At 42.0% G+C, this 14,756-nt stretch overlaps 1 protein-coding gene across 1 annotated transcript; it reads right to left on the bottom strand.

Moving 5' to 3' along the window:
• Positions 1-3,564: 3,564 nt before the first annotated feature.
• WSB1 (WD repeat and SOCS box containing 1) lies at positions 3,565-13,981 on the bottom strand. The gene is made up of 9 exons (XM_072881823.1): positions 13,822-13,981; positions 12,274-12,442; positions 11,028-11,296; positions 10,053-10,184; positions 9,549-9,649; positions 7,195-7,367; positions 6,686-6,799; positions 5,232-5,339; positions 3,565-4,693 (listed from the first exon to the last, which is right to left on the bottom strand). Exons 1-9 carry the CDS (start codon positions 13,859-13,861, stop codon positions 4,534-4,536), a joined length of 1,266 nt encoding a protein of 421 aa, XP_072737924.1. The 5' UTR covers positions 13,862-13,981; the 3' UTR covers positions 3,565-4,533.
• Between the last annotated feature and the right edge of the window lie 775 nt (positions 13,982-14,756).

Raw genomic sequence — 14,756 nt, 5'->3', positions numbered from 1 at the left:
GTTGCATCATCCCTTTTTCCTGTCAATTGTCTTTGCTGCCTACCCTGGTGAGGCTGTGCTTGCAATAGCTGGATAACGCAAGCAGCATGTCAGCGTATTGCAGGACTAGCTCTGCTTCCGGCTCCCTCGACTGAGTTCCTGTCGACTTTCTTGACTTTAATACCCAGAGCATGCTTCAGTAGAGGATTGCAAAAGGATTTATAGATGTTAATTAAAATCACCACAGAAGTACTTGCCATGCAGAATATGTTTCTAGATGGCTGTGAACAGATCTAAAACCGCTTCTGCTCAGCCCCAGCTAAACAGTACACCAACAACACAAAGGTGCTACTTTGCTCAGTTCAGTTTTTCTCTTTATGAGCTGTTTTTAACTAGGCCAGACTGTTTGCAGCATGGTAACAACAGCAAAGCATACGTCAGTCCACAAACCTCTTCTACCCATCTTAATAACATTCTGGAGGTGCACTTTATTCCCTTCGCTCCTGAGTGTACACTGAATGGTAATGGCCCCAGCAAATTTTCTGCATGTTGTTCCAAGGTTGTAGGATAATTATTTCCTTTATTGGGCAGAGCTGTTAAGTACGTACTTTAAAATCACAGCTGTCTGTATCCATCTGCTTAATCTTTGCTGATACAGTGATATTGGTAACCACTTGCTTTTTGGTTTGGGGTCTCTGGGAAGGGCTACTGCTGCCTTGGGACAAACTTCCCAGCAGAGAGTGCGGAACGGAGCACACAGTGCTCAAACTGATGTACTGAGTGACTGCATTTAGAGGCAGCACGTGTTTATAAATTAGGAAGCTCCCTTGCAGAAAACTTCATGCTGGCTGCTATTCTTCACTCATGTCTGCATTCAAGTTGAGATGCAATGTTCTGGGGGACACAGAATTTGCCAGTTCTTCCTTCAACTGGACAATGTGTGAGAAGCCTTGTCTTAATCATACATATATTTAGAACAAAAAGAGGGAAATACTTGCTTCAATTAGGTGCAATATTTTTATTAAAAATATTGTGCCAAATGAGTGAGTCATTAAGCAGCATGGCGACACATACACTTTCTATTTCCTTGCAAGCTGGGTTTTAATTCCTGAGGAAGTTGTGTCCCATTGGCTTTGTTCTGTAGTACTCCTTGAAAAGTGGAAAGCTGATTTATGGTGTTTGGAAACGGTATTTGGGGAAATCTTCCTGGAGAGTAGGCCTGGGCATCTGGGCTGAGCTTTCTGGAAGAGAAGTTTGCTTGCTTGCTGTCCTCGTTTCAGCTGGGATAGGGTTAATTTTCTTCCTAGTAGCTGGTACAGTGCTGTGTTTTGGATTTAGTATGAGAATAATATTGATAGCACACTGATGTTTTAGTTGTTGCTGAGCAGTGCTTATACTAGTCAAGGACTTTTCAGCTTCCCATGCTCTGCCAGGTGCACGAGAAGCTGGGAGGGGGCACAGCCAAGATAGTTGATCTGAACTGACCGAAGGGCTGTCCCATACCGTATGATGCCACGCCCAGTATATAAACTGGGGGGAGTTGGCCGGGGGGCAGCAATCACTGCGTGGGGATGGGCTGGGTGTCGGTTGGTGGGTGGTGAACGGTTGCAGCACTTGGTCGTCTGTCCGTCATCTTCCCCCCCCCCCCCCATTTTGTTCCTCTCTCCCTCTCGTTATTTTCCTTTTCATTACAATTTATTACCATTATTTTTTTTTTCTTTTTCACAATTATTAAAGTGTTCTTATCTCAACCCATGAGTCGTCTTACTTTTGCTCTTCTGGTTCTCTCCCTCATCCCACCGGGGCGGGAGCGTGAGTGAGCAGCTGGGTGGTGCTTAGTTGCCGACTGAAGCTAAACCACTATGCTTGCTATTGGCGGTTGTCTCTTTTCTTTTGTATATGTGCAAATAAAGTAAGTTACATTGAAAATAGACTGAAATACCATGTTACTTCTCTTTCACCGAATCTAACGTGCAAGTGTTGCCACTTCACAGTGGTGTAGCAATATAGGCAGAGCAGCAGGGATATTTACAGTCTTCTCAGGCTAAGGCCTGCTGGGCTGTGCTCAGTAAGCATTCTTTCTGCCCTGTCACAGACTTGCACTTCACCCAACAAGGACATGATCAGAAAATACATCTGCCAGTGAGACCAGATTGTTGAAGCAGAAAAGTGCCTTTGCAAGTCCAAGAGATTCTAGGCTCTTAAAATGCTAATACATGCCCGAGAATGAAAGAACTTATTTCATTATACTTATTTTATATAGTAGCTAAGCTGGTGGAACTCAGGAAGGCATTTAGCATGGTCCATACAAAAAGTAAAAAGCTGTGTTACTTGATCAAATGGGGTTGGATGGAAACTCCTTTTCATTTTTGGCAGATAAGCAGGGTTGCACATCTTCCTTCCCTACTAACTTCAGTCTGTGATTTGCCATATGGAAAGTTCGTGCAAACACAAAGTGAGTGAGTTACCAAAGGTTGCAAAGCCATGTGTCATGGTCACTAGACAATTTTAACTGTACTGGACTTGATTGGGCTGTGATGATTCAGCATCTGGCCTTGTCCAGATTGACCTTGTCCTCTTGTCCAAATAAACAAATACATTTGGGTTTTTTCTAGTATATTAACAGATTTGCGCAAACAGGGCATCATCAAAAGGATGCCTTCTCTGCATAGCACCCTTGCCAGCTTGTTTGATGGGATGACTTGAGTCTGATTGATAGTTCTGGAGAGCTTTTGCTCATAGGCAGTAAATTAATGAGTAACAGTTCTTGTCAGTCCTCTCTTTTCCAGTTTCACCTCTCCTCCTCAGAGTTCTTCACCACTCTGCCAGTGCTGGAGGTGCAGGGTCTGCTCTTTCTGGGCAGGCACTACTGGGATGGGAAGAGCACAAAGCTGTTCTGCCATTTGTTGGAGTGAGGGAGGGGAGAACAGTGCTTCTGCCCAGATGTGAGGCTTCCTGTTGCTCTGTCTCCCACCCATCATCATGAGGATATAATCTTACAGGGAGTTACTTCTCATCCCTAAGCAAAAGCTGCTGTACTCTGAGAGGACCTGCAGCCTGTCTCATACCTGTCACCCACCCAGGCACTGGGGTAGTTGGCAATTCTGTAGCACGGTTAATTTGTAACAAGCCCCTGGCCCTGCAAGGAAAAGAATTTGGGTCCCCTGATGGCAAGTTGCAAAATCCCTACCTGCTACATCCTATGAATTATGTAATACTTGATACAACAAAGAAGGGGCTTACCAAAACAGTACTCTGGAAGAGCAAGGGAGTGAAGAGCTATGTTCAGTGCATCCAGTTTTACAGCCTGTGGCCGCCATGGATGTATGGTGCAGTCAGAACTCCATTTCCTACATTCTGCACCATGCAGGAGCAGGGAAACACTTACATCACATATGCTTTTGACCTTTGCCCATATAAAAGGTTTGAAGATCTTGCCGTAGCTCCCTGCAGTAAGTCTCACCAGGATTAGTGTACTGTGGTCCTGAAAAGGAAAACTATAGAGAGTCCTGCAGTAGCAGATTCCCACTACAACTGTCGCAGGCAGATAGTGTTGATAAATCAGTCACCAGATGCAGTATCAGGAAACTTTTATACAAGTTTTTAATAAAAAATTCAACAAAAAAATATATATAATCAGGCATTTTATGCAATGCATACATTCTTTATATCTGCAGGTACAGATAAATAACAGAAGGCAAAACCAAGTATTTTGCTTATCTTTGGCCATTAACCAATAATCACCCCCGAAGAGATATTATAGGGTTAAAGAGTAATAAACTGAGTCTGTAAATTTCTTTCATTACAGACAAAGTATCAGGCAATAATACAGTAGTTAGATTTTTGGAAATGTAAGGAAATATTTCTTTAATACTGCCCAATACTGAAATTTAACCTGGTTTGCTGCTATGGCATTTAAGGCCTCCTTTAGCTGACACACAGGCACCCTTCCTGGGTTTACATTAGATATACTCCAACCCTTACCTTAACCTACTTCCCTTTGCCACACATTGCTCTAAAAAGCCACGCTGTACCTCTTCATGAAATGAACTAGCATGAATTCTTATCTGTGGATCAGTTTCCTGAACCCCAACCAATGTACATACATACAGAGAGTTAAGCTTCCTTAAGTCAATATTTTTTCTAACTCAGTGTCCCAGAATAATAGCTATCCTTCCACTTTACAGCACAGATGCATCTGATGGCTCTACCAAAGCAATATATACATGATACACATTAAAAATCATAAAAGCAATTTTTGAAGGTACATTGATAACATGTAGCAGCTTATGTCTATATATGTACATGTTTTCACAGTTATATTTTAGAAAATTGAGAACATCAGGAATACTTCTACTGTGTTTTCTATAAATATTAAAAATTTACCTGTCAGGCATTTTGACAAAATAGTATTTAGGTTATCACTTTAAATAGCTCTTGAAAACCTGTAGAGTTTTAAGCTTAAAGGCTGTAAAGTTTGAGGATTCTTTAAAGTGTTTAGCTAGTTTCAGCAGCTGGGCCACCTGCCAGTTTGATTTTTTTTTTTTTTTAAATTCAAATCTGGTAACAAAGGAACTCCACCACTTTTGAAGGGATAGGCAAGTTCTTGACTTGGCTGGTGGGCATCACTCTTCGAATTGCCATGCGACATAGGTGTTGGAGACTGGAAACTTGTCTTGGAGTTGCCCAGAAGTACACGCTGCCATCCTGTGTCCTGCGCAAAAAAAAAAAAAAACAAACACAAAACCCACCAGAATTATCCCACTTGAATGATTTCAACTCAGTACAAATTCTCACATACATTGCTAGTTAGGAGGAATGTACTCTCGACTTCCTGTTGCTTAGTTCTAGCTGTTCCAGACTCATCTACACTAAATGCCCGTTCTTTTAAGCTATAGAAGCACAATAGGCAACTTGCTGATTTTCTATGTGACAGGGCTGAGCTGATCTTCCAACAGCTATTGAGTATACCACCTGAAACAGAATAAATGCCCTTGATTATCTAATGGTCTTTTTCCAGTCCACGTTTGTGGGTCTGTCTTTTATTTATTCTCAAAGATAAGAAATGAGTTTATCAGCTTCTTGATTTTACTGCTATTCCAGGCATGTTTAAACAAATAGTGCCAGAAGTAAAACAAAGTCAGAAGCATCAAGTCGCAAGCCACAACTGAAGATTTTTAGAACACTTGGCCACTGTTTTCAACCTTTTGTGTTACCTTATTTTTTCAGGAAGAAAAAAAGTATATACTTGCCCTGCAGCTAGAACACTGCCGTCAGTAGAAAAAGTACAGCAGAGCCCATTGTTCAGAGGTGCAACTTGTACAGGGTATTCTTCATCAATTCTCCAGAATCTTACCATTCTGAAAAGGGAAGAACAAAGTAGTAAGTTATCAGAGTAGACATTTAATTCTGCCTGATATTTTCTCTGATGCTGCACAACAAACTAGTCTGAAGCAGAGCTCAGGGAATTTTTATAAACATTTTAATATGTGTAAAAGGTGTTTCAGATTTGCCTGAAATGCTGTGACTTCTTCATTCCTGATACATACCTTGATCTGTACTACTTCAACCATTTTAACTCTGCCAATTAAAATAAAAGATTGCCTTCAGCAGCAGAAAGCAATAACCTGAACTATAGATTTAGACAATCTATCTCTTAAGTGTCCCCCTGTACTTGGCACTGGTGAGGCCGCACCTCGAATGCTGTGTGCAGTTTGGGGCCCCTCACTCCAAGAGAGACACTGAGGGGCTGGAGCGTGTCCAGAGAAGGTCAACGGAGCTGGGGAAGGGTCTGGAGCACAAGGCTGATGGGGAGCGGCTGAGGGACCTGGGGTTGTTCAGCCTGGAGAAAAGAAGGCTGAGGGGAGACCTCATCACTCTCTACAACTCCCTGAAAGGAGGCTGTAGCGAGGTGGGGGTCGGTCTCTTCTCCCAGGTAGCAAGCCATAGGATGAGAGGAAATGGCCTCAAGTTGCGCCAGGGGAGGTTTAGACTGGGTATTAAGAAAAATTTCTTCACTGAAAGGGTTATCAAGCACTGGAACAGGCTGCCCAAGGAAGTGGTGGAGTCACCGTCCCTGGAGGTATTTAAAAGCCATGGAGATGTGGTGCTTAGGGACATGGTTTGCCAAGTGGTGGACCTGGCAGTGCTGGGTTAACGGTTGGACTCGATGTTCTTAAAGGTCTTTTCCAACCTAAATGATTCTATGATTCTACGGTTCTATATGCTAGGAAATCCCAACAATGCTTGTCTAAACTAAAAAAACCTAAAACCCTCCTGTAGATAGTTTAATACCTTTGCTGTCATCTTGAGAAAGCATTCTTCATATTCTTAAAATATAGTTCTTCAAAATACTATTTGCAGTGTTAGCAGTAGTTGAGTTCGAGGTCACAATACTCTTTTTTACTTTGGAATCTACTACTATACAAAAGACTTACCTGCATTATTAACCCCATTTACATTTTTCACTGTTTACAACCCCACTTTTTCTGTTTTCAGCTGTTACACACTTCAGTTATTCAGATCATCTACTCTTTACATGACTAGTTATTTCTACATTCAGAATGAACATTAACATATACCAGATAACTCATCTACTTTTACCAAGACCATTAGAAGTAATTTCTAAGTTAAAAAAATAGCTGACAGTATTTAAAAGTTTATAGGAAGAATTAGAGGAGTCTAACAAACCTTTCCTCATACTTACTTATCATCAGCAAGGCTTGCAATATGTAGTCCATCGTGACTAAAAGATACTGATCTGACCCATCGGTCATTTGCACCTCCAGCAAATATTGGAGTAGGAGGGGGAAAGAGATGCCTGAAGATAGAGAGAGACACTTAGCGAACAGCATAATGTTTAAGAGCTACGGAAGTGTTTCCTTCAGCCATGACTAGCAAAGCTGAGGAAGACAAACTGGATTGAACATTTAACTACAAAATCAGGAGTGGAGTTTGAATTACTGTATCTTTTGTAGTACTGAACACTTCAGCTTTGTGGAAGATGGTTAAATTAGTACACATTAAAATATCAGTGCTTTAAATTCTTTCTCAGATAGAATAATAATCTCCACTGCTCTGCCACTTTAGGATTTCCATCAGCCACTGCTAAGGTTTTTCCCAAGTCTAATTATCAGTTAAATACACAAACGCATTCGTTTTCAGTAGTCATCTTCACTCTAGGAGAAAGTTTCCAGATTTGACTGCTTTACTTACCCAAATTCCATAAGGATAACTCCAATATGTGGATCCCAGACATAGACTCGAGTATCATAAGATGCAGTAGCCAGTAAAGCTCCATCAGGAGAAAACTCACAAGCTACAACATCATTGTGATGTCCTTCAAGTTTCCGTATCATGGAGTATTTATCCATATCCCAGAGAAAAACCTGCAATTAAATAAGCTAATGTTATAGCTCTGCTCAGAGGTGCAATGAAACATTTACTTTTTTTTTTTTTAAGTATAGCTGCTAGTCTTATTTAGGATTATATTAAAATCAAGCATTATGAATTACTACAATTAAGAAATATGCTCAGTGTCATACTCAGATTAAATCAAGTTTTTTAAAAATAATTAAAGCAGACATGCAAGTTCTAACTCAAGTTTGTTAAATGTTATTAACAAAATAAGCCAAAATATAAGATAAAGGCAACACAATTTAACCATGTAGCTTACTGGTTTACAATGTATTACAAAACTATTTTATTAAAATATGCAGAAATAAATAGGGTTAAACTCTACAGTCCCCTCTTTTCAGTAACTACCAAAATTTTAAGAAATATACAGACAGAAAATGTAAGGTTAACATATTGTTACTCCAGTGGCATCCCTTTGAGTTTAAGATCACTTGTTTACAATTGGCTTGGATCACCAACGTCAGCCTAGGAAGAGAAACAGATACTGCAAGCAAAAAGAATTTTCACAGCCAAAAGTTATGTCTTTGGCAAAACAACAGGGAAGTCTAACCACATTATTAGAAAGAATTTATGCATTTTAAATCAAGTCAACAATAAAAACCATCATTAATATTACAGTTTACCCGGCTAATTGCATATTGTATTATAAAAATTGACAAAAGATTATAGTATTCTGGGATTTTACATGCAGTTGTACATTATATATAATCAAAATAAAGACTGTGCAGAATTACTTAATAGGAACCATCTACGTACTGCAGCATAATTTTATCGAAAATGTAAGTCTTTAGCATAAGATGTTATGTCCCTAAAAGAGCTCATTAGGGTCCTTGATTTTTCCCCTGACTCAGTTTTACTGCACAGACCAAATACTGACATCTTGGATAAATTTATATGCTAGACCAAAGCAAACATAGCCTTAGTGCCTCACATACTTCCTAAAACTGAACCATTTTACAATCAGGTATACACGTGTTGACCAATTTCGCTAAGGAGACCCCAACAGTCCATAAAACTGGAAACTAAGTTTTAGGAGTCAGTGTGTTTCACTGCTGTGAAAATTATTAAAAAAAAAAAAGAAAGAAAGAAAGCAGAAAGTGGACATCAACCAGCACCTGCGTACGTACAGTACACCTTGCAGTCGAATGCAAGGTTACTTCGTCCTACGGTAAAGTTCGCCCCCAGCCTGGTAGCCAGAGATGCCACTCTTTCTGCCCAGGTAACACCATTGTGCTCCTGTGTGAGTGGTGCCAGCTTAACCTCAATCACACCAATATTGCTGCCACCACCTGTGACAGGGAAAGCAAGAAGCTTATGGAAAACACATAGCCTAAAGATATCAATGTATACATCCACATCTGCTCTATTTAAAGAAAAAACAAAACCCAGACCTCAACTATCCTCTATCAAATCTGCACTGATAATTTAAAGTATAAAATGCATTTGAACAGTCATCCATATAAAGTGCTATCCTATGACTGAATTGTGCTTTTTTACTCAGCATCACTAGGCGTCATTAAAGTACCTACAAAGCCCCTGTAACTAGACTGAATTCCTCTTTCTGTTTTATCCTAATTCTTCAGTGCTAAGAAAAGCAGCTTATGTTATACGTGCTTTACCTGCACTGCTTTCAGTTCTCTAGCAGGGCATTACAATATGGATGAAAACAAAACCAGTATGCTGTCCTTCATTCTAGATCTTTTAGACATGAGTGCCATTTGTATTGGAAAACATGTAGAAACATTTTTGTTCAGCGGGAGATACCATGACTGTCTCAGACTTTGAAAAGTCCTTTTCATTGAGCAGGAAATAGAAAGGATAAAATCAATAACAAAATAGTTTTATGCATTAATCTAAGTATCTTTTAACACTGGAAGCTTTAGTCATCTTTGGTTTTATACTACAAACACGTGCAGATGTGTAGAACTATTTCTCAAAGAATGCTTACAGCTTCTTCAACTAAAAGCAGTGCAAGTTCAATTCATAAATCAGTGTCTCAATGCACCATTTGCTAGTTTAATTTCATGCACTTTTACATCATCATAAAACATTAGAAGTTCATGACACCGAGCAAAGGCTTAATGTTACTTAGATTTAAAATGATTATGCACACAATTCAGTAGATTTAATGAACAAGAAACTCTGACACATACTGCTTTACTAGCTCCAACAGAACAGAGAATAGAGGAGTCTGGAGAGAATGCACAACCATATACCCAGTTCTGATGTCCTCTCAACACTTTCATCATATTTCCTAAAAAGAAAGACATTCCTGTAAGAATTCATTAAATATTACAAATTCAAACTGAAAAGCTTTTCCAAATTAGTTCTTCCCTTATAAAATTTTATACTGTTTTTCCAAACAACATCTTGCAGAGGCATTCTACACAGAAATAAAAATTCTGTCGTGCAGCCTCTAAATCCTATGTCCCTATTCAAAAAGGTCACTCATGCACTCTTTTGACTTAACCCAATACCAGCTTATACCTTTAGGGTGCATATAGATAAAGAATGTCAAGAGAGCATACAGAGTAAGTGACTAATAGAACAAAATTAATTTTTTAAGAAATCCTGATCTGAGTTTCTAGCAATAAAAGAGGAGAGTACGTGGATATTTTCTCTTATGCATTACAGCAGATAAAACTTAAAATGCATACCATCATCTTTCAGGTCCCACACTCTCAGTGTTTTGTCTCTGGACGCAGACACTAAAATCAGGCTGCCATCTGGGGCAAAGGTTAAATCTCTAACCACTTCTGTATGGTCCATCAGGTTAAGGAGGAGTTTTCCTGTTATGTGAAAACACCACAATTTAAAATGAAGGACTGTATTTTTATTCAGATCAAATGCTTTATGGATACAAATACAGAATACAAAATTATAGCATGTAAAGCCAAATTTTCTTTGTAGAAATGCTCCCTACAGTAAGAAGCATGCGTATCCTTTTAGACTCTTCTGTATGGAGAAGCAATTTCCTGAAAAGCTAGTAAATCTATACACTAAAACCATATGCCTCAGAAATAAGGCAAGACTTGTCTTTTGACAGACATCTCTGTTCTAAGCTTAAATTTACAAGATAACAACAAATTACTCAATAGTCATTAGTTTCATTTTTTTTAAAGCTGAGAAGTTCTCTCCCAACCTAGCAGCTGTGCTACCAGCTAAACTGAGATTCCCTAATTTAAGACTCAGTCTCTTGTCGTTTGAACAATTATTTACTCTAAAAAAAAATAAAAGGCCATCATCAACATAATCCTTCCCCATACTCAAGAACAGAGAGCAACTTCCTGTTTTGAAAGTTTCCTTTGTTTGAAAGTAATTAAAACTACAATCCAGCGGAAGACTTTAGAGTAAACAACCAATATACACAAAGTCAATCACATACTTCACTATTCTGCAGCAACAAGGCTGCAGAATGGTCTTCCATCACTTACACCTCAAAGCATGACCTGAGTCTGTTCCTTCCTCTAGCAGTATTTGAACGTTTCTAGTTGCAGGAGTTCATGTATTTTTTAGATTACTTAATTTGTATTCAAGGTTCAGGTCCCAATTAAAATTCTGTAAGCAATTCATTCTGTGTATTAATGATGTTACTACTGCATAAAGTGCCAACTTCCTCTCACATACTCTACCTGTATATACATCCCATATCTTGATGCGCCCATTGTTCAAGCCTGTTGCAAGTAGAAGCTGGTCTTGCCCAAATTTGAACCGGTGCCATTCTATATTCACACAGCGGCTCTGCTTCTCAGGCACTGAAGACCCAAAAGCAAGGCTCCAGACGATATCACCACAGTCTATGATATGTTCACAAGGCTTATTTTTCTGACCACTGTCGCTATTCTGCCTTGGAAGTCTTGTACTGATAGAATTTGCAACATTCTTTGTGCCATGCAACAAGCTGCAAAACAAACAAAAAGTACAAAAAATAGCATAAAGTGTCTTGAAAAATAAATAGAACAAAAAAGTCTTTAAGATGTAATGAAATCTGTGAGTTGCCATAACGTATGTTTTGGAGGCCCATAACGATGCATTTTTACTTTCAAATTATAAAAGCAGCTTTTTCTTATAACTGTCAAAAATTACTAACACCTGGAAACCTTCTTACACAATATAATACTAATACTTTTGTACACGTTTTTACCTCTGCAGAGAGCAATATATCAACTTAACCCACTGTGAAAAACAACATTTTTAAAGTATTTACAGAAAAACGAGTTACAGAAATTTCTTAAGACTTTCTGCTAAATGAGCAAGAAGTTCCCTGCAATTCACTTACATGTGTTAAATACTGGGAAGAGATACCGAGGCCAGCATATGAATACCAATTAACCCACCAGCAGAAACAGAAAAAAAAAAAGGGGGGAGAGGTGGGATTCGCTGGGAGGGGAAATGTAACCAGCTACAAAAATGCAACTGCTGGTTACTGTCTTCATTAACGCAACCTGCAAGTGAGAAGAAACGTGTCTTTTGGAACTGAACTTGCATTCTAATAGGAACAATAAGGAAAGAGGTTCGCTTTTAAGTAAATCCCTAAAAGGTAAAACCAAATAGCTTTCTGATAGGAAATGTAAAAGTCCAGATCTGCTTGAGTCTTTAAATTTCCTTTTCATTCTAACTTCCTCTTATTTTAGAGTATCTGAATCAATTAATAAATCACTCCTCCATAGCCTTTGTGAGGTTGCAATGCAGTTATTTCTCTCACTGGCCACAGAGAAAGAGATAAAACAATAGCTGTTACTTTAAAGAATTTCTCTTTCCCAAAGATGTCAAAGCCTAAAAAGCCAATACATGCGTTTTAATCTATTAAAAGCTATCTCCTATTTTGAAATTCTTAAGTTTTTCAGGTGAATTAAAAGCCATATGGTTTTGTCTTACAAGTTATTAAGGCACTGAGACCAGGGGACCAGCTTCACTATGCGATGCCCTTGTGACCAAGCAAAGTAAGATCCATCGGGAGCAAATGCAACAGTCCAGTTTTCACGTCCACACTTCTTGTCAAAAGGAGAAGTTGGGGCTAAGAGTTCTCCTACAGTGCGTGATCGTGCTAAAAAGAAAACAGAGAGGAAATTCCATTTTTTTTAAAAAGTCAGCATATTCTAAAAGGTTACAAGGGAACCAGGCAATATGTTAGTTATTTTGCTTTTATTTCATGACATTTAAAGTAATCTGGGAAGGTGTCTTATTGTCACTGTATAACCAATCAAAGGACTAAGCCTCAGCTGCAAAAGAGATTTGAGCCACTAAAGAGGAACAGCTTCGTGTTAAAATGTCCTAGATCATATGAGTAATACCACATCTCGATATCAGAAGCAGAACTCAAATTAAAAATTTACTGAAACCAGCTATTACTTCACTTATTGTAACTATAGCTGTAGAGACAGCAGTAGAACTATGCTCCGACTTGACCTAATACTTTGGTGTTTATCAAGTAAGATGCCCAGTAATTTATTTTTTTTTTACCTTTAAAGAAAAATGAGAGTACACTTGCACAGTTCAATATCCTGCCCTCCTTCAGAAAAAATAAATTAAGCAACACCCAGAGGAAACAAGTTAGCACTGTGCGATGCGATCAGATCAGTTGCTTCTTTTTGCCCCGCTTTACAATGTAACTGCATGTACCACGCTGTCTTTCTGCAACCCAGGCTGGGGGTGCCGGCCCAGAGCTTGAGAGCCCTTACCCATGCCGCCCACCACGCTTATTTGTCGGACGCGGATATCGGCGACAGGACTAAGTCCGTAGCGGGCAGCCGCCCGGGTGCCAGGGTGAAGCGAACGCTGCCGCAGGGAGCGGGCCCTGGCCTCACCGCCTCCCCTCGCAGGCCGCGGCCCCGGGGACCCGCCATGGCAGGCGGGCCCTGCCGCCGCCCCCGCGCCTTCCCCGGGCAGCACCCACTTACTTTGCAGGTCTGGGAAGAAAGGGTCAGCGACTGTGAAAGGAACGATGTCACCTAAATGCTATTTAACAAGATTTTGCCCGTTAATGGCAGGAAGCAGCTTCAGCCGAAGGAAGCCTCTTTGAATAATGCATTTTGGTTAGTTTAAAACGGGCGGTGTAACCGACAGCCATCCCACTCTCAAACCCAGGAGGACCGAGGCGGTTTTCTCCCCCCAAAGAGAGGAGCTGCTGCTGCGGCGGCGGCGTATAACGAGGTCGGGAGGGAAGCGGCCGAGCGGAAGGCACTTGCGTCCCGCTCCGCGGAGCAGCCGTGCGCCCGCGCCCTGACGCGGCCCCAGCCGCCCCCCGCCCGCAGAGCCGGTGGCTCCCGCAGCACCTCCGCCACCCCGAAGGGCCGAGCGCGGAACCAGCCCCGCTCACGGACGGCGTTAACCCCAGCCGCGCCCCGCAGCGGCCGCCCTCCCGGCCCGGCCGCCCCAGGCCCGAGCCGAGCCAGCCCCGCTGCCCCGGCCGCGCCCGCCCCTCACCGATGAGCTTCTCGTTAACACTCAGGGGAAAGCTGGCCATCTACGGGGACGCCCTTCGGACCGGCTCGGGACCTGCAACGGAGCGAGAGCGACGGCCGCTCGCCGGAGACGCAGGGACTGGGACAAAATGGCGGCGGCGGCGCGGGGTGTAGCGTGGGGCGGGGAGGCGGCGGCCTCGCCCCGCTGCCGGGGCCGCGCCCTCCCTCGCTCCTCCCGCGGGCCGACGGGGCCTCCGGGCGGGGGGTAGGGGGGCCGCCGGCAAAGCCGCTTTGGCCCGCACGTCCCCAGGGAGCCGATCTTCTCCCCCTGCCCTTCCTCCTAGCCTGCCCTTCCGCGCCTTCACCCTTAATTCGATTTCTGTTCCTCGGCCGTGCCGGTGCTCTCATCCCGTTGTGCCGTCGTACGCCTCTTCACTGCGCTCCAGCGCTCTGGTTCTCGACGTCCGGCAGCGCGGCCCCGGTGCCTCGTCCTTTCCGCCCGCGCTGCCTGGGCACCTCCTGGCTTCCCCCATCGCCTTGGCTCTCCCTGCCCTATGGAGCTTGGCCCCGTCCACCCTGCAAAATGCAGCGTTATGTTCCTAGAGATGGTCAAAACACACGGTCTGATAAGAACCCAGCCTTTGCTGTAAAATACCCTCTGGGACATGCTTAAAATACACCCCGTTCCTGTTGTGTCTGGGGGAAGAATGGTACACAGCAACGCGGTAGCCAGATTTGGGCTGCGGTGCCGTCCTGGCAGGTTCTGCCATTACAGCCCATTTTAGCAACATCTTCCAATCCTGTCTATGCCAAAAGATGAGTCACGTTTTAATTATACTAAGGGACTAAGTCTGTAGTAACCTGGCTCCCTCAAAATATGGGGGTTCACAGTACAGAGAAGAACCGTAGTGACTCAGGGGAGACCTCATCGCTCTCTACAACTCCCTGAAAGGAGGT

The sequence above is a fragment of the Ciconia boyciana genome, chromosome 17 (assembly GCF_034638445.1).
Source record: "Ciconia boyciana chromosome 17, ASM3463844v1, whole genome shotgun sequence".
NCBI classification, from domain to species: domain Eukaryota; kingdom Metazoa; phylum Chordata; class Aves; order Ciconiiformes; family Ciconiidae; genus Ciconia; species Ciconia boyciana.
Note: the sequence above shows the minus strand (reverse complement) of the source record. Positions and strands in the feature narration are given on the sequence as shown.

Bases quoted from the DNA above. Each gene is read 5' to 3' on its own strand.
- WSB1 (XM_072881823.1), bottom strand. From the start codon at position 13,861: ATGGCCAGCTTTCCCCTGAGTGTTAACGAGAAGCTCATCG. The intron at 12,443-13,821 runs GTGAGGGGCGGG...TTTTCTTTTTAG, and splicing joins TGTTAACGAGAAGCTCATCG to CACGATCACGCACTGTAGGA. The intron at 4,694-5,231 runs GCAAGTATATAC...TTTTTTGCGCAG, and splicing joins GGCAGTGTTCTAGCTGCAGG to GACACAGGATGGCAGCGTGT.